The following is a 19,299-nucleotide window of genomic DNA, read 5'->3' on the forward strand; positions in this document are numbered from 1 at the left end:
ACGGTGCGTACGACTCTGGTGATTTTCGGTGAGCTACTCGTCGGCTTCTGCTTTAACGGTGAGGACTACGGTGGCGACTTCGACTTCTCGCTGAGCTTCCCGCAGCTTATGATCATTATGGTGGCGCTCACGGCTCCTGCGATCCCTCTTACCTGGTACTTTATCAAGGAAGAGAAGGCCGAGCGTCTGGACTTTCGCAAGTACATTAAGGAATTCTGGGACTTGCTCTGCAAGCGTGTGGTGTACCAGGTCATCGCCCACCACTTCTTCGCCGGTATCTTTTCCGGTATTTCGTACACGGCCAGTTCTCCAGTGCAGTCGTACATGGTAGGTGTTACCCCTATCAACAACATGTTGAACGACGGAGACCCGGGGTGGTCTCTATCCTCTTTGGGGATATCCCTGGGTTATGGCCGAGAGCTGTCCCACGTGGCGTTCCTGTGAGGACATGTTCTGGGCATGGGTGGAGTCTCTTAAGTACTCATCCACGGAGTTACGGGAGCTCCATGAAGATCAGCTGCTGTCCCCCATCCTGGACCAACGTGATCTTCGTGTGACGTTTGCCCACTTGATCAACAAGCGCATGCTGGCCAAGGGACATCCTGAAGCACGCGGCTTCCAGCGCTCACGATGAGCGCGGGTACGGGATTGTATTTCATCGTCCGTACCCCGGTCGGGGCAAGAAAGTTCCGGCCTACTTACGAAGCTGCCGCCGCTTCTGTTCCCAGATTGCGACAGCCGCCGGGCAGTTAATCAGGAGCCGTTCAATCGGCTCCCACGAGTTCTCGGAGTGGGCATAACCCCTCCACTTCACGAGGAGCTGTCGCTTACCGCGACGCCGTTGCTCCTGGAGGATCCGCTCCACGTGGAAGTGGGCTTCTCCATTCCGGTCAAGCAGGGGCGGAGGTGTCCTCGTACGAGTACGAGTACTCGGCGCCTCCCGAAAGCCACTCTCATCCGAGTGCTCCGACTGCGGGTCCGACACAGGGCCCTGAGGTTGACCGTCTCCGTCAACGTGTCCTCGTGCTTGAGATCGCACTTGGCCTTAAGACTGGCGGTGATGCTGCCGCCCAGGCCAGGAATCTTTGCAAGCTCGCTCGCCTTGCGGTCCGCGTGGACCTGTTGGAGCGAGAGGTCGCGAACCTGCACCTGCGGGTGGATCGCCGGGCCTCTTCGTCCGATCTGGACGAGGCCTTTCGCATGATCCGACGGATTGAGGCTCTGTTGCCACGTCCGGAGCCGCCTTCGACGCACTCCCAGGCGTTCGCGTGTGGTGCGTACCCGGCGTACCCAGCGTACTCGGCGTATGGCGCCGGGGTCCGTTCGTACGAAGCCCCTCTGGCGTACGGTCTTGACCGCAGCCTTGCCGTTCCGACCGAGGCTTGGGTGCCTGTTCCGACGCCCTCGTCGACGTATGTGACCGGCCCTCGCTTCGAGGAGATGGGTCAAGGGGGACAGCGAGTCAGCAACCCCCTGCGGGTCAAAGTACCGCTTAAGACGTCCATGATAGAACGTCGGGTGCGTCGTCATTGATTTTGGCAGGTCGATGGTGTACGACGCACCATGTCTGGCCAGGACTGCAAGTGGTTCGATGAAGCGGTGCTTCATCATCTGCCGACAGAGCTGACAGTGTCAAGAGGTAGGCTCCTCATGTCTAGCAACACTAAGTCTCCCACCTTAAATATACTTAAGTTTCCTCTTCCATGTTTGTCGGAGTACTCCTTTTGTTTATCCTGGGCCGCTGCCATGGCGTCGCGAACCCTGCTGACAGAGCTCAGCTTGGTATCCATAAAGGATTTCACTTGTTTCCGCGGCGAAACTGGTCCCACATCCGAGACCTGGGAGGAAAGGGCTTTCCGAGCCTCTCCCCCACTTAGAATAGAGGAGTCAGTGTCTCCTCGAAGAGTGAGAGGCACTCTGGGGTGACGGAAGCCGGTCGAGTAGAACGGCGTGAGCCCCGTGGACGCGTGCACCGCGCTGTTAAGCGCAAACTCAACAACTGGAAGCTGCGTCGACCACGTACGTGGTGCTGCCGCGCACACACTGCGCAGAGTGTCCTCGAGCACTTGATTGACGCACTCTGTCTGGCCGTCTGTCTGCGGATGGTCCGCAGTGGACATCTGCAGACGAGTTCCCAGTAAAGGGAACAGCGTTTTCCAAAACGCAGCAGTGAACCGCGGGTCTCGGTCCGAGACAATCGTCTCCGGGAGACCGTGATAGCGGAACACGCCATCGACGAACAACCTTGCGGTTTGTTCGCCCGTAACAGTGACGGGAACTGGAGCAAGATGTACCATCTTGCTCAGCCGACACACGAACACCAAAATTCCGGTGTTGCCGTGTCCGTCGGCGGGAAGCCCAAAGATGAAGTCAAGACTCGTCGACTTCCAACAGTCAGCCGGTACGGGCAGGATCTGTAGTGGAGCCGACGAGTGCCCTGCGAGTTTGACCCGCTGACATGTTTCGCATGTCTTAACGTACCGGGCGACCCACTTGTACATGTGGGTCCGCCAGAAGGACTGAGAGATCGACAGAAAGGTCTTCTCGCGGCCCAAGTGGCCGCTGGAGGGCGCGTCGTGCGCCTCCGCAAGGATGTCGAGCTTCAGATTCTCGTCGTTGGGTACGACCACCCGTGGGGGCTCATTGGGCTCCATCCGGTAATAGAGGAGGCCATCCTTCAACTCACATCGGTGGAGCCGGGAGCGCTGTCGCGACGAAAGCCAGTCGGACTTCGCGCTCATTCCTGCCGTGAGGAACTTGACGATAGGCGCGACAGCCTCATCGACCCGATACGCCATGCGTATCCGATCATATAGATCCGTTGTCACCCGTGTGATATGGGCCAACTCATAGTCAGGACGCCGAGAGAGGGCGTCCGCAAGCACGTTGAGCTTGCCCGGCTTGTACTCGACGCGGAAGCTGAATTCCGCGAAGAAGGACAGCCACCTCGCCATCCTTTGGGTGAAGTGAGGCGAGTTAGTCGCCGTCCTCAAGGACGCGTGGTCTGTGTAGATCACGAAGGGCCTCGAGCCCAGAAGGTGAACACGAAACTTCCCAAGGGCATATTTCATTGCCAGGAGCTCCTTGTCGTGGACAGGGTAGTTCAGCTCGGCTGCTTTGAGCTGCCTGGACTGGAACGAGATGACTCGTTCGCGTCCGGCCGTCTCGGCCTGCAGCAATGCACACCCGATGTCGTAGTCGGAGGCATCGCAGACGACGCTAAACAGCTTCGTCTCGTCCGGCAAGGCCAGGCCAGGGGCCTCTTGAAAACTGGCCTTGATGCTGTCAAAGGCATCCTGGTGCTCTTGCTCCCAGTGCCAGTCGACGTCCTTTTAAAGGAGGCCCGACAAGGGCTTAGCAAAGCCCGCGTACCCTGCACTGTACTTGATAAGGTAGTGGGCCAAACCCAACTACTTTCGAAGATTTTTCTGGGATCGGGGCGTTGGCCATGCTGCTAAGGCCTTGACCTTGTCTGGGTCAGCCCGAGCACCTACGTTGCTTACGAAGCAACCGAGAACTTTAATCTCTGGTGACGCGAAAACGCACTTGTCGATGTTGGCGTAGAGCTTGTTTGCTCGCAGTACGTCCAACACTCGACGGAGGTGTCCTAGATGCACCTCCATGGCCGTCTTGCCTCCCTCGGCACGGCTATGGACGAAGATGTCGTCGAAGTACGTCTGTACGAAGGTACGCAAAGGGCGGAACAATAGCGTCACCAGGTCGCCGGGGCGTTAGACAAGCCCTGCGGCATGACGAGCCGCTCCCAGAGCATGCCGCTTGGAGTTCTCACCGCGGTGAGTGGGATGTCACTCTCTCGCATCAGGATCTGGTAGTATCCGTCAACCAAATCCAGCGCACTGTACAGTACGCTACCGGCCATGTTGTTTAACAACACATCCTTTCGTGGGATTGGTGTTTGGGCCGGCACCGCTGCGTTGTTCAGCTTGTTATAAGCGTGAACCAGACGCCACTTTCCGTTCGGCTTCCGAACGCAGAAAGTTGACGTCGAGTGCGGGGATTTCAACTCCCACACCATGCCTGCCTTCGCTTTCGCGGCGAAGAAGGCATCAATGACCTCGCACTGTTCGCGCGGGAGAGGCCATTGCCTCGTGACACAGAACTTTGTGCCAGGAACGAGATCAATCTCATGCCGTACACCTCGATCTGGTGGGAGTTGGGTCGGTGGGTGTTTGTTCACCACGTCCGCATACTCCGTCACCAAAGCATACACCGAATCCGTGGGGTTCTTAAGGATCTCAGAACCCAAGCGCGTCTGACGCTGCTTGTTTAGGTCTTCTAGGACGTTCTCACCAAGACAGAGGAGGTGTTCAGCTCCTCCCGAGCGGTCTCAGGTCTCATGAGTACCATCTCAGCAATCTCTCCAGCCTTGATATTGGTCAGGAAAGACTCAGCCGTCATTTCCTCGAGGTGCAGTATCTCTGCAACCTCGGACAACGGTTCCAAGTGGACACCAGATGCCTTGACGGGTAAACCGGTCTCGCCATCGAAGATGTGATAACACTCTTTCACCGGCCTTGTCGGAGGAACCCGGGCCCTGGATTCCAAGTCGCTTGAAGCGACGTCGATCGGAACGAAGTTCGGATCCGACTTGAGGCGGCGGCGGCGTCGTTGACGACGGCGACCGTGACGTCGAGCTTTGCTGCCCACGTCTAGGAATGTCGGCGCTACGACATCCGAGGCACTCGTGGCCTCTAGTGGCACCGTGGCACCCACACAGGAAGCGTGTTCGACGCCTTCCTCTTCAGTTAAGGTCTGGGCGACCGTGAGTGGAACTCTGTTACCCACTCCGAACACGCTGTTCTCAGTGTTCGTGACAGCTGCAGCTGTCTGCGGAACTAAGTTACCCGCCTGTGGACCTAAGTTACCCACTTGGCCAGCGCCTCTTCTGGGCGCTGCCACCATCAAAGCATCCTCGGAGTCGTCATATATGTCGACGACTTTCAAGCACTGCCGGATGCTTTGGTACCCAGGCAGCCCTTGCGGGCGCCCCGGGTCCTGACAGGGGTGGGAGCAGGACTCACCAGTGCTCTGGCGGACTGAGCAGGGCGGCTGGCACCGATTGCCTTGCCTGGCCAGTCGATCCAGGGCTCGTGCTTTTCAAGCCAGGGCATGCCCAGGATCCTATCATTTGGACCCGAGCTCAATGGGAACTGGTCCGTTGGGGCTTGTTCGACCGGGAGCCGACAAGGAAATCCCAGGCCATGCTGAGGCCGGCGTACGCGCCTGGCGATGACCGTACTCTTCTTGAAGAGCCACTTGAATCGCCTCTTCAAGGGTGCTTGACTGCACCCGGAGCAGCTGAGTGCGTGCGGGGCCCACTCGAAGGCCGTCCATGAACTCAGTCGTCTTGATGTGTTCGTTGAGTGGGTTTCTCACTAGGGACGCCGTGAGCTCCCGTATCTCTTGCACATACTCGTGCCGTTCGCGCCTCCCTTGTTTACACGAGAGGAAGCGCGAACGCTGGCGGTACTCGTAGCTTGCCGGGAGGAACGCGGCTCGGAGCTGTTCACACAGCTGAGCCCAGGAGGTGAAACATCCAGGGGACGTTGCTTCCCGTGTGTACACCCAACTCTTAGCACGGCCGCTAAGGTTGGAGAGTGCAAAGGAACACGAAGTAGCTCGGTCGAGATCAGAGCCGCGTCCATCGCGAGCCCTACTTCTCGGAACCAGAAGTGAAGGCTCTCGCCTTCCTTCCCTTTCATACGGCTTAACCTTCAGCCGTATTGGCTTCGGGTGAGGCGGATTTGCTTCCGGAGCCTGCAGGTTCTCCCGCACATGCGCGATGAGGCCCTGCTCGTACGAGTCGAGCGTATTGACGCGCTCGAGCTGCTCAGCCGGTGTTGACACCACCAGGCTCTGCAGGGCCTCTATCTCGAAGATGCCTGCCATCTTCCGAACCGACTCGAACTGAGAGTCGTTCATATGGGAGAAGTCGTTCCTGTCCATGGCAACGAACTTCGGAGAGGTTCAGGTAGTCTACCCGCGGTGGCGTGGATTGACTACTAGTGCTACCAAGTGTGACGGGGTCACACAGCACCTTGTGCTAGAGGAAGTTATCTTCCGAGATTATACAAACTCTCAGTGAGCGGCAGTTCACAGGCCCCCTCTTTATTTAAAAGAGAGCGAAGTGACCTAAATAAGGTAGATTGTAAACTGAGTATATTTATAGGTAGATAAAGTTTGGGTTTAATACAAACTATAAGTTACCTATAGAAATGCAATGTCGTTTGACCAATGGTTGGCTGTGAACGACCTTGGTACCTTGTACCAAATATCCCGAAGTATGACGTGTCATACACCTGAAGTGTGAAGTGTCACACTTCATGTAACCAGGGTACACTTGGGCTACGTACTCCGTTACAGTCTAGCACACGCCGCTTGCGAAATGGCTTCCAGCAGATAAATTGTTGCATGTGCTCATTATTAAGAAGGGTTATAGACACTTAGGAGGGTGAAGGACGTGATATTGGTATGATCCTGCCGCCGACGAAGCCCGCGCGCGGCTTTTGCAATCTTGTAATTCTTGTTGGAGTACAATCTTTCAAAATGCCATTGTAGAGGGAAAACGCCAATGGCAGTTTTATGATTGGAACCGCGATATTTTCGATATTGCCAGGGGCTCCAATTTATTCTTACTCGTTACCGTACTGCACCGAAGAACTTTCAGAGCATTTTTCAGATTCTCGACAACCGATTCGACTATAAGAACCGAGACACTGTAACAGTAGTGCTGGGAACTTGTTCAAAATTACCGTATTCCTTATGTGATTGGCGACAGTCAAATTCTTGAGGTGGTCCAGCCTTTCTGCCAGCATAAAAGATACCTGCATAAAAAAGCTATATAACATGCTAAAATTATATTGGTCGCCAAGCACATAAAGCGCGACGACACGAAATTTAAATCAATTTGATTGGCTGCTGGATTTGTCGCTAATGACCGAGCGTCGCCAATCACATAAGGAATTATCATCGTCTTGAAAGGGTATTACAGTACTGCACCCCGTTTTCGCGGGGATGGACCATATCGGATTTGCAAATAGATCATACTTTAGCTTATAAACAATTGTTGATTTGGCTTCAGGATCATCACATCCTGAAGTTTATCAAAGGTCCAAGGGCGGTATTGGGTGCAGCAAATGAGAGGCCCCCACCACTAAACACCATTGGCCACGGCTCCTTATTAATCGAAAATGAATATATATTTCGAACGTTTCCAGCTGTATACTTCCCACGTGTCAACCTTCTTAAAAAGGGAATGCATCCTCGAGTCGCTTCAAGAAAATAGTGTCCTTGAACGGCACTTCGTCCTTGTTCGTGAGCCACACGTTACCGTCGAGAGTGTCACTGTTCAGCGTATCACGAGCTGCTACGGTCATCTGGTCCCAAGTGATAAGATCCTGAGTTTCTCCGGTCTCCTTGGTAAGCTGCAGAGCCGCCTTGCTTCCTAGAAAACTGAAATACGAGTCAAGTTTGACACTCGATCCGTGAATGTACTTGAGCATCGGGGGAGTAGCCTTGGCGTGACCGACACCCGCAGACATGGACACGCCCTGGATTGATGAGCTGGTAGACGTAGAGCTGTCTGCCCAGACGACGACGTACTCCCAGTAATGACGGTGGCCAGTGAGCCCATAGCGGCCTTTGGGGAAGTACCAAGCGTACATGATGGCCCACTTGTTCTTGTACCAATCCGAACGAGAGTACACTTGTGAGCCCAGTGGGGAGCCCGTGCAGTCTCCATCAGCAGGTCCAGACCATTCGAGACCGCCACTAGCAGAGCCGTTGGGCTCGACAGCAGGGTACGGGTGACATCCATACGATATGTGAAGCTGGGGTTTGTACTTGACAGCAGACTTCTGTGAGTCGGTGATCGGTAGCGGCTGGGTGAACGGCTGCACTTCATCGTGGTTGTCTCGGCTGACTTTAGCATTGGCTACAGCTAGGGAAGCGACGGCGGCGATGAGGAAGGCGCGGAGGTTCATCTTAGTGGAAGACGACTTCGACTATGAAAAAAAAACAAGTGATCGAGACTTCGAAGGCGGCAGATTCAATAGTGAGAAGTATGCTGTCGATACAATACATGTATTTTCCGGACACGATACGCTGTGCAAGACCCAAGCGCAGCTTGACAAGCTGTATGAGAATCTGTGTTTCACTCACCGTCTCAGGCTGATTTTGCAGACTGGGTCTGCAAAACATACTTTCCGTCGGTCTGCTCCTTGTGTAATGGAAACCGTGCACATGTATCTGATCGGCCTGGTCAGACTTGCCTTCGCAAAGATTCACAAGTCAGTGATTTGAAATCACAGCTCCCGTGCTCTCCACAACCCGCAACTGAAGATAGTGGCCGAAATATGTGAACATAATAGGCATCGTAATACCCAGGGCCTCCGATTATGGCATTTTTATAAATGAGAATAAAACTCCGCAATAAATTATCTGATGAAGTGTAAATCGGTACTAGTAGTTCAATAAATAATGGTTTTGCTCCATCAACCGAAATACATACAGTAAGTAGATCATGCCATTATGGATTTAATTTATAAGATTCAAGCGCTCCCAGACTAACCTCGTCAAAAGCCAAGACTCGCTGTTGGTGTAAAGAATACCTTGCATCTTTCTTTCCCGTGTCAGGTGATCTGATTACTGGGAAGCCTAAAACGAGAATTATTACCATAAAAATCGGCTACTGTAGTGCGACAAACGGGCTTAGTTCATTGAAATCAAACTGCATTTTTTTTCATTAATCGGCAGAATCTTCAGTACTACTATTAACAACGAAGATTTATAGCACTCATGTCCGCAGTTACGACTGGATCTTCGTAGCGCTCGAGGCAGGGAGAATGACCGTCTGCATCGAGTGCGCCGGCAGCTGGAGCGTGAAGGTCTTGGCGTCAGTCTGCTTGACACTGACCGTGACGTCCGAGTTATCGCGGTTCAAGAACTGCAGCACCACGTTCTTGTCTGGCGTCACAAACGCCGTGCGGGGGAAGTTACTGAGCGTCTTGGACTTGGGGAAGTCGACGCGACGCGAGCCAGCAGGGACGAACTTGGACAAGTGGCCCATGACGTAGAACATCGGCTGCTTGTAGAACTCGGCGCCGCCCTCTTCGTCCACCAGGATGGGCGCGTCCACGAAGTTCTCGGCCCAGTTGGGGCCTCCCGCGGTATCCAGAGCCAAGTTCCAGTCGGTCCAGCCGACCACAAAGTTGTTGACGTCCTCGATGATGTCGCGGCCGTAATTCTCCGCACGAGACCAGCTCTTGTCCTCGTCCTTCAGAGACGGACCGGAGCCGGTGCCTAACCAGCTCGGAAGGAATCCCTCGCACGCCTCGGTGGCGAGCATGAAGACATTGGGGAATTTATTATGGAACGTCAAGAGTTTGTCAAAGTCTCCGCCGATGCCGAAGAAGAAAAAGTCCAAGTTGCGGTACCAGTGGACGCCCAGTCCGCTGATGTACTGGAGCGACTCTGGGTCTTGGAACGGCGCCAGTTCGTCCAAGATGCCTGACTTCTGGTCATCGCCTGCAATGATCTTGAGGTCAGGGTGGCTCTGGGCCATAGTGGGACCCAGATCCAGCTTGACAAAGTCACGTTGCACCTCGGCAGACATCCGCAGCGACTGCCACGCCGACGTCTGGAGAATGGACTTGGTGGGCTCGTTCTGCACCGTCATGGCCCAGAACTCGATGCCCTCCGTCTTGTACGCGTCGAAAAACTTGGAATAGTACAGAGCCAGCGACTTCCAGTACGCCTCACCGGGTTTGCCCTTGACTGCGCAGTTGATCGTCGTGTTCTCTGTCGTCATCCAGGCAGGAGGAGCCCACGAAGACGCGTACAGCTTGACATCACGCGTGGACGTGCGGAGAGCGCGTTGGATCAAGTCAATCTTGTTCGACGTTCGATCCACGTCGATAGAGAACTTGGCCTGCGCGAGATCCCCCGGGTTGTCGTTGTACGAGTAGATGCTCGTCGAAAAGTCCGTGGAGCCGATAGTCACGCGTCCTAGAGAGTACTGTAGCCCCTTGTCCGAGTAGTACTGGTCCAGTACCATCTGCTGTAGCGTGGACGACAGCTTGTACACGTTAATAGCAGCTGCATCCGTGAAGGAGCCCCCAAAGCCCACCATCGTCTGGTACTGCGTAGACACATCGACCGTGAACGTGGGGTTACTGGCAGCCGTCGCGTCGACATTGACGACCTTGTACGCGAAGCGGTCGCCAGCCTTGGACGACGTGTACACGCCGACTTGTCCCGCAGTCAGTGTCTTGTAGTCATTCGAGACGGTGTCGCATTGAGTGGCGTTGCAGACGCAGACGCCCTTGAGGTTGGTCTGGTAGCGGCTAGACCAGCTACTGCAGGCAGCAAAAGCCTCTTGAGACGCCAGCAGCAGGCCTACTAACGCACTCAGCGTGAAGGGCCCAAGCATGCTGGGTGATGAATACGATGAAAGAGGTAGCTGACAAAATCGAAAGTGCCCGTTAAAAAGATAGCGTGTATGAAACGCATCCCTTAATGTTGTGCCGCCACGTGATACTGTCGTTACCGCAACCATAATATGCGACATTTAAGGTTGCTATAACTCAGTTATGGCTGCTATACCAGAATTCAAAAAAACTCTTAGCGAAAGATAAATCCAATTTTAAGAAAGTATTTTACACGAATGGCGTTAGGGAAGAAGTTTTTCCGTACTAAAAGCGTCCTAAACGTCCTAACTTGTCCTAATACCTACTGTCATAAATTACGGTATTGGCACAAAACTTCGGCATGGGTTATAGGATCGTTAGGACAGTTAGGACAGTTAGGACAAATACGAAAGTTGTAAGGCTACACTACCCATGCCAACGAGAGATATCTTATGGCTTACAGAATGCAGAATGCTACTCAAACGCCATGTATTCCCCGGGGACTTCAACGTCCACAGACCGCGCATGAGCAGGAGCGCTCTGTCGACCATGCTTGATGTCGTCCAGCAATTTTATGTAGGAATGTGCCTCTGCCTTTGCAGCTTCAATGAAGACGAGAATACTTGGATGTGGCGCACCAATGCGAGCAGCAAAATCGCGATTGTACTTCTCCAGCGGGTTATTAGTCCGATTTATCATGCTCACATTGTTGCGCCGCAAGCTACCACACTATTCTGGGAACTACTCCTGCAAACATGATATTTGGGCAAGATCTGATTACTCGCAAGCTTTATGAAGCAAATTGGAACTACTTGTGCAAGAAACGCTTTGATGCTATTCTACAAGAGAATGACCGTGCAAACTCTACCAGACTACAGCACTTCTACCAAGTAGGCGACCACGTGATTGTTCGCATTCCAGCCAAAGACAGAAAGAACAAACACCGGAATGTGGCTAACGGGCCATTCACCATCGTTGCGGTGCACGACAATGGCACTATTACCCTGGACCAAGGACCAACGCAGCAGCGAGTGAACATTCGTCGAGTGTTTCCGTGCTAATGAGCAGTCAGCATGGGGGCGAGTGACAAGGGCGTCGGCCTATGCTGACCGCCATTGCAGCTTGAGTTGAAGTTGCCCTTTATTTTCTATTCTTTCTTTCTAGGCTCTTGTCCCAGTCGGAGACAAGACACGACACAAACTAACAGAAATACCAGTCTTGAACTAGTTGGTTCCCGTTAACTTTTAAAAACCTCAATCCCAACTTTGACTCAAAATAGGTTTTATGATATGTCCTAAATTTCCGACTAAAATACCGGTTTTTAATTTTGGACAGTATTAGGATTGCAATATTTTTCCGGATTTAGAACCTTTTTAGGATACATTTTGCAATCTATGCCAGTAATTTACTACGTATTTTAGGATTTTGTAGGACAGTTAGGACAGGATTAGTACAGAAAATTCGACACCGGCGTTAGTGCACCCTTAACTACAACAACACGGCAGGCTTGGAGCACCTTTAAGCCACTTGGGCGCCCTTAACTGCAAGCGTTAGGGCGCCCTAAAGCCTTGGGCGCCCTTATCGCTAAAAATCGATAACCGTATTTTAAAAAATTGATGCGAAGTATCACCATAAGCGTTATTGTATGAAGAAACGCATTAGGGGTTAACCCCTCTAGCCCCGCTTCCTGTATTCTACAGGATAAAAAATTTCGTATCCTGTATACTACAGGATAAGGTTATTGGCAAATCGGGCTCATACTTATTCAAGTACAACTATACAAACTTCAAGTGATGCTGCCAAATATAAAGTTTGACAGTGATGTAGCTAACCTCGGGCTAATAATTCGTGGCCAGAAATTTTTAGAGATTTAGAGAGCGCGCCAATTTTCGCGCCATTCACGATTTAGACCAGGGGGAGGTAGCACCATGCAGAAGCGAAGAGTTCGGCGACTTACATGGGGACAACTGTGGACCAGACTCAAGAAGCTAGGGTGGCAATTTGAGCGACCAAAGGGGCTAGCTACCGAGAATCGCTACTTTACACCTGATGGATGGAAGAAAAGGCCAAACGTAACACACCTTGTCGACTATTTCGACGGAGCTGACGAAGTATGGCAACACGTGCCAGTTGATGGTACGAATCGGCTCATTTTGATTTTGTTATATTGTTATTAACTCATTACACAGTTATCTATGACATGCCGCCTGCCAAACGACACGCCACTACGAGCTCCCCTCTATTAATTCCACTGGGTGCCCCCGAGCCGCCAGTCAACTCTCCCGTGATTCCGCCTGCCCAGTCGCCTGCGAAGACGCCTGTCAAGTCGCCTGCGACAACACCTGCCAAGTCGTCTGCGAGGACGCCTGCCCAGTCGCCTGCGAAAACGCCTGCCAAGTCGCCTGCGACAACACCTGCCAAGTCGCCTGCGAAGACACCTGCCAAAGCACCTGCCAAGTCACCTCGGAAGACGACTACAAAGTCAGCTGAAAAGACATCTGCCAAGTCACCCACCAATACGCCAGCCAAGTCGCCGGCTAAGTCCCCCGCCCAAGCTCCTGCTAAGGGCCAGACGCCAAGAAAGAAACGTGCGCGTAAAGAGGTCGCTGCGTCTCCTATACCGTCACTACGTCCACTACGGTCGTGTACTGTTCGCGCAGCAGAAGTGGACATATCTGTTGATGATGACCGTTTAAGCTCTGGTGACGAGGACGACTTCTAAGTCGATGAAGGCGATGAGTCCGACATTGAAGGTACAAGTGAAACTTCTGCTGGTGAAGAGGAAGAAAACACCAGCGATGAGGAAGATGCAGTCGATCTCTCAGCGGGAACTCCATTCGACCAGATGAACAAGGACCAGCTGAGCGAACACGCGAAAACAGGCTGGACGACCTACTTCGAAGATTCATGTGAGTGCTTTCGTGTACTATACAGGATAACGAGTGTCCTTTGCTTCGGCTATCCTGTACTCGACACTAATACCCATATATCGTTGCTATGTAGGCGCTTCCCTTCAGCTGCCATCGGCAGAGCTTACACGCTGCTCCGCCACACCTACGGAGTTGGCTACTGCACTGGGGAGTAACTTGGAAGGATTGTTTTTCCTGTTCCTGCCTAAATCGATGTGGATGTTTATCGCTACGGAATCAAATCGGTACCAGCTTCAGTATCGAACGCAGGCAGCGGACGAAATAATGACACGACAGCGACAGCTCAAGCTGAGGCGACCTGAGTACAAGATGAAAACTGTACAGCAAGTCCAGGCTGAGCAACGATCGTTCAAGCCTATACAAGCGCATGAGCTGGTACATTTCATTAGTTTACTGTGTGCCCGAACCCTTTGCCCGCACCGTGAGAAGCTGTCGAAGCATTGGGCGGTGGATGTACAAGGCGCGGTTCCTAAAGGCACATTTGGGCGATACATGTCGCGAAAGCGATTCGAAGAGATCGTACGATTTTTGCATTTTAGCGACAACGGTCATCCTGACGCTATCAAGTTCAAGACGTGGAAGATTAAGCCTGTCGCGGACACGATCAACGCAACGTTCAAGCTGGGGATGACAGTAGGGCAACGAATCGCCTTCGACGAAGGAATGATACCGATGAGTAGCAAGTTCAACCCCATGCGGCAGTTTCTTCGAGGAAAACCTCACCCATGGGGTACTAAGTGCTTCTTGACTTGCGATGCAGAGAGCGGGTACTGCTACAGGTAATGGATCACTTAGTCTACAGAACATTGTATTATCCAGGTAGTAAGTAATTATGCTTGTGTCTTATTCTGTATAGGGCCGAGATATACCAAGGAAAGCTCAACAGTGACTGTGCAGACCTGAACCAAGGCCCCAACGCTGTGATCCGTAATGTTGAAGAGGTGCTGGAAGGACTACCAAGGAAGCGTCTGATTATCACCGACCGTTTCTACTCAAGTGTGCTGCTGTCATCTATCCTTCTACAACGTGGACTCTACCATGTCGGCACCATTCAAACGAATCAGCGAGGCTACTGTAAAGACATTCCGTACAAGCAAGCTAAACGACCAAAGACGATGGCGAGAGGGGTATACCGGATTGCACAGTCCAAGACTGAGCCGAATTTGATTGCAGTGTCATGGATGGACAACCGTCCTGTACACTTCATTGCTACGGGGTGTAGTACCCGACCGACAACCCTGTCAAGACGCGCAGGTGCTGAAGTAGTTGACGTGCCAGCTCCTCAACTCGTGAACGACTATCAAGATGGCATGGGAGGAGCAGATATTCATGACCAACTGCGCTTGCAAAGATACTCGATTCAGGTATTATTTTCTCTTTTTCTTATCCTGTATTATACATGACAATATAAACTAACGGTCGAATGTTTTCCTGTATACTACAGAGAGCGATGAAAATGAAGAAATATTACCACACAATCTTTCTTGGGTTAGTTGACATGGTGCTTACCAGCGCATACATCATCTATCGACGTATTCAAGGCAATCTTGCTCCCGGTAAAGCACCCCCGACACATGCTGAGTTTAAGCGGCTGATGCAGACTGCACTACTCAACATTGGACCGGCTGACTTTGCAGGAGACTTGTCAGTTGAAGCATTGGCAGACACTCCGATTTCCCGCTCATCAGCTCCGCGCTACACGCTACCATCACAGCACACGACTAAACAAGTGAGCGCATTTCGCACAACACGTGGAAAGAACGGGACCTACTCACAGAAGCGCCGTCAATACGGCTGCAAAGTGTGCTCGTTGCTGCGTCCGGGCAAGAACCCGTGGGAAACCACGTTTTACTGTGTGGAGTGCTCTGAAGTGAGGATGCGGAGCGTGGATGACGATAATGCCGTTGGAAGAGGGAAGGTGTATCTATGCCAAAAGGTGCGGCAACATGATCCTAGTGGACCTACATACTCGGCCACCTGCAGCCAGATATGGCACGATCTATGGCGGGGAGGAGCGACAATTCCTCCCGGTCTCAAGGCTATTCGGCTGCGTGCTCCTACTAGAGCAGGTGCGCAACGTATAGACGACGAGCTGGAAGGTGACAGTTGTTGCGATGACGGTTCCAGCGTAGGGTCGGGAAATTCACGAAGCACAGCGAGCGCTACGAATGCAGGACGTTCTGCAGAGAATATTTGTGAAGTAGTACAGACAGCAGTGATTTAATCAATCCTATGAGTAATCAAATATGGAATGAATGCAAACTCTTTGTGAGTGATGGTTTTTGTTGATATTTAGAAATTTTCCCTGTAGCCGATTTGTGCGATACAGGATATAGTGCCATATGTTAGAACCACCATTTTAACTCTTACCCTGTACTGCACAGAGTAGATAACTGACAGAGATTGTGAGCTTGGAAAAACTCCGCAAATAATAAACCTAAGTCATTTTCTTACCCTGTAGAATACAGGGTAATTTCCGCCCGAAAACGCGGGGCTAGAGGGGTTAACACATAAGAAGAAGAAGACGAAAAGCACAAGTAGAAAAGGGAAAGCGATATATATATATTTATTGTTTAACTAAACCACGAATGGATACAAGATTATTGTGGAAGCAGCATCTTACTAACCTCTTGGTCCGTCTTCTGCTTTTCCGTCAATTTTTTCTCACTGTGTGGCACCAGCTTCATCGTGCACAGCAACATCCAGGCTAGTCTTAAGCCGCATCACGCTTACATAAGCTTCTGTCACCCGATGGCGTTCCAATCGATGGGTGTTGCGCAAGTGTGCGTACACAATACCCCGGACCATTACTCCACAGCTTTTTAATCAGGTTGTGAGGGCTTGTCGATCCACTTCGCGATAATTTCCTAAGGAAAAAGCTCTTTTGCACCGCAGGCACTGTGCCATTTCTCCAGTTATGACAGCAAATGAAATTTCCATCATCTTCCAGTTCTTTTCAGTAGCACTCCTAGTCTAGCGGCTCATAGAAATACACCTTCAGTACATGTACTGTCGGAAACTGTTGTCGTGGTGGGGAATTGGAAAGTGAATTGATGAATTAGACTAAGTGCACTATGTTGAGCTAGAGGAGCGTATACGTTAACAGAAACGCGATCTCCACAATAATAAACCCCCAGTGGTTCGAGCTTAAATTTATGGGTATAACCACAAAAGGTGTCTCTGATAACCGCTGTCTTAGTGGTTCAGGCCACCCAATAGCCAATGTCAGCGAAACAAATGCGATGCAGCCGTCCATACTTTCTGCAATCATTCTGATTCCGAAATCAATCACGGCGTCGTTCAGCAATCCGCTGCGTAGAACTCCAGAGACAACGTCAAAAAATACGATGGCCGTCGTGTTAATTCTGTATTTGCGACAGATTTTGTCGTGAAAGTGGCGCGTCTATTCAAAGACACGTGAGAAGGGAATTTTATATACGTATAAAAGTTTAGAGTTATACAGAAAAACGGTCTTCGTAGTAGTGTAACTTTACCTATCTCGTAGAGTATGGCATCTAGCGCCTCACTTGAATCGCTTAGATAGTCGAAGTGTCTTCGTCACTGCCATCGTTACCAGAGGAGGAACAAACGTCCAGCACAGTGACGCCGGGCGCGCCCTCGCTCTCGTCATCTTTAGCACTGGCGCCTGTGCCAGTGCTTAAGAACTCGTACGTGGATTTTTGTTGTGATCAACAAAACCACTGGCTATCAGACTCGGAATTATCTGAGAGTAACGGTACTTGATGGTAATTTTTTTGGGAATATATTTCTCGTGGAATTTCTCACGAAACCTAAAATTTTTGAAAATATAGTTAGGGCGCCGAGCACCCTTATCGGTACTGTATATGAAAAAAGTTAAGGGTGCACTAACGACTACGATTTTACACCCATTTAAAATGCCGTATTAGCACCTAAGTACGAATATACTCGGTTAAGTACGATCATATTATTAAGTACGATTGCTCTGAACCGCTCATATTTGAAACTGGGCAGCTCTGCGACGGCCACGCGGTAGATTCGCGCCGCGCTAGTTGGCGTTGCGAGAACGAGAGACAGCGTGCGAAGGATAGGACGATGGCTGGTAGACTACATGAGTCGGGCTTTAGAGCTGTGGTTGTAGTTCTTACCACTTGTATGTGTTTGTGTGCGAACAGAAGCCCGAAGAACGCAAAATGTCAACGGACAACAGAAAATCACGTATAATGCGCTCGGGATCGAGGATGACGACGCCAGCGACGAAGACTACGTGTTGGAGGCCATTTCGGAGGATGAGGAAGAAGATGAGGACCTTTCCTCTGGCAAATTAAACGAGGGAAGCACAACAGCTGCCGGTAAGGTTGTTTGCTGCACTTTACGCTACTACATGTTTTGCTGAGCTCTTGTGTGGGGTGTACATGCATCTAGGAAAGCCAAGCGCTCAGAGTAACAAGAACAAAACGATACAGGGCAACGTGAAACCAGGTATGGTTGCTATATGCGTAAGGGTTGCTTTATTCATCATCTTATAAGCTCGCATTTTTGTTTGTTGCTAGATTCGAAGGCTGCTAAAACATTGCTGAAGCGCACTTCACCTCATATGCCAATAAAGTCTTCTCTGGTTAAGCGGAAAAGGCAGGAAACACCAGTGCAATCAAGTGGCGAATATTCGCCAAGAAAACGCGTGAGCAAGCACCTCACAGAGCTACAATCAATGAACTCAGGTGAAAATAAGATCCTGAATACAGTTCCAGCGTTTGGGCCGGCCAAGATGATTAATTCTTGGGAGGAATTTGAGAAGATCTTCGATGCATACAAGAAGAAGTACAAGCTCAAGTTTCGGGTGCGGAGCTCAGAAAAGACGGCTCTTTACAACTGGTAAGTTTTGCTGTTAGCTTTGGCTGTATATCCAGACTAAAAGGTGGTTATTGTATCTGTAGCACCCATGAAGATCATATACCTACCGAGTTCGAGTGGCTCCAGAGGATTTACCGTTGCACGCACGGAGTACCTCAGGCCTCTAGTACTAAAGGCCACCGCAACCGGTCGACACGTTACTGTAGCTGCAAGGCAAGATTAACGGCCGTTGTCTCTCGCTGTGTGGACAATACCTATAAGATTGTTGTTCGGAACGAGGTATGTGACGAAAGCGTGCTCATTATCTGTTTGACTCTCTAACTTTTGTTTGACCTTGTAGAACCACACGCACTCACACCTAACTACCGGCACGGAGGTCTCTTCCTACCTCACGACCAAGACTCTACCGCTCGATGACCGCGATCGCGAGGATGTTAAGACCTTGGCTGACGCCCGTGTGTCGTCCTCCCACATCACCCGCTTTTTAAATGATCGCCTTGGTACGTGATGTAGCTATTTACGTGATGTAACTTCTTTAATTTTTTGTTTACATTATGTCAACTTCTTCTTAGACTGCAAAGTGACGCCACAGCAGACGCGTAATCTTATCCGTAGCATCATGGGGAAGGATTCCGGTGAAGACCGTCTCAATAATATGCTTCACGCTCTTCGGCAGCTTGATGGCAGCGATGTGCTCGTCATTCAAGACCAGTTTGACGTCACGTGCGGAGTTGTTATGCAGACAAAAATTCAAAAGATGATGTTTGAGCGGGGGGGGGGGGGGAAACGTTGGCAATGGACTTTGCGCATGGAACGAATAACCTGGGCTATCATCTGGGTACGTTTGACACAGCAACCTTACCTGATATAGCAACCCCCTGTAGCAACCTTAATTGATACAGTAGCCGTTGTGGCAACCTTATCCGCTATCGCAACCTTGCTGATCATCATGTATTTCCTTGCTGGTAGGGAGTTTGGTAGCACCACATGCACGGGTCGTGGCTTCCCTGTGGTTGATTTCATTTGCCTCAGTGAGCAAGCAAAGACGATCTCCACGATTTTGGAGTACTTCAAGGAGAAGAATTCGTGTTGGGATCAAGTCGTGAGCG

General features: G+C 51.2%; 2 protein-coding genes across 2 annotated transcripts; both read right to left on the reverse strand.

Annotated features, from left to right (window-relative positions):
- Positions 1 to 7,230: 7,230 nt before the first annotated feature.
- Positions 7,231 to 8,063, reverse strand: PITG_19938 (NPP1-like protein; the record flags this gene model as incomplete). Its single annotated transcript, XM_002895688.1, has 1 exon — positions 7,231 to 8,063. The coding sequence occupies one exon, from the start codon at positions 8,001 to 8,003 to the stop codon at positions 7,266 to 7,268; it is 738 nt and encodes a 245-aa protein (XP_002895734.1).
- Positions 8,064 to 8,827: 764 nt separating this feature from the next.
- On the reverse strand, positions 8,828 to 10,978 carry PITG_19939 (glucosylceramidase, putative; the record flags this gene model as incomplete). Its single annotated transcript, XM_002895689.1, has 2 exons — positions 8,828 to 10,480; positions 10,889 to 10,978. 2 exons carry the CDS (start codon positions 10,976 to 10,978, stop codon positions 8,828 to 8,830), a joined length of 1,743 nt encoding a protein of 580 aa, XP_002895735.1.
- Positions 10,979 to 19,299: the final 8,321 nt, after the last annotated feature.

Source organism: Phytophthora infestans, genomic scaffold (genome assembly GCF_000142945.1).
Source record: "Phytophthora infestans T30-4 supercont1.140 genomic scaffold, whole genome shotgun sequence".
NCBI classification, from domain to species: Eukaryota; Oomycota; class Peronosporomycetes; order Peronosporales; family Peronosporaceae; genus Phytophthora; species Phytophthora infestans.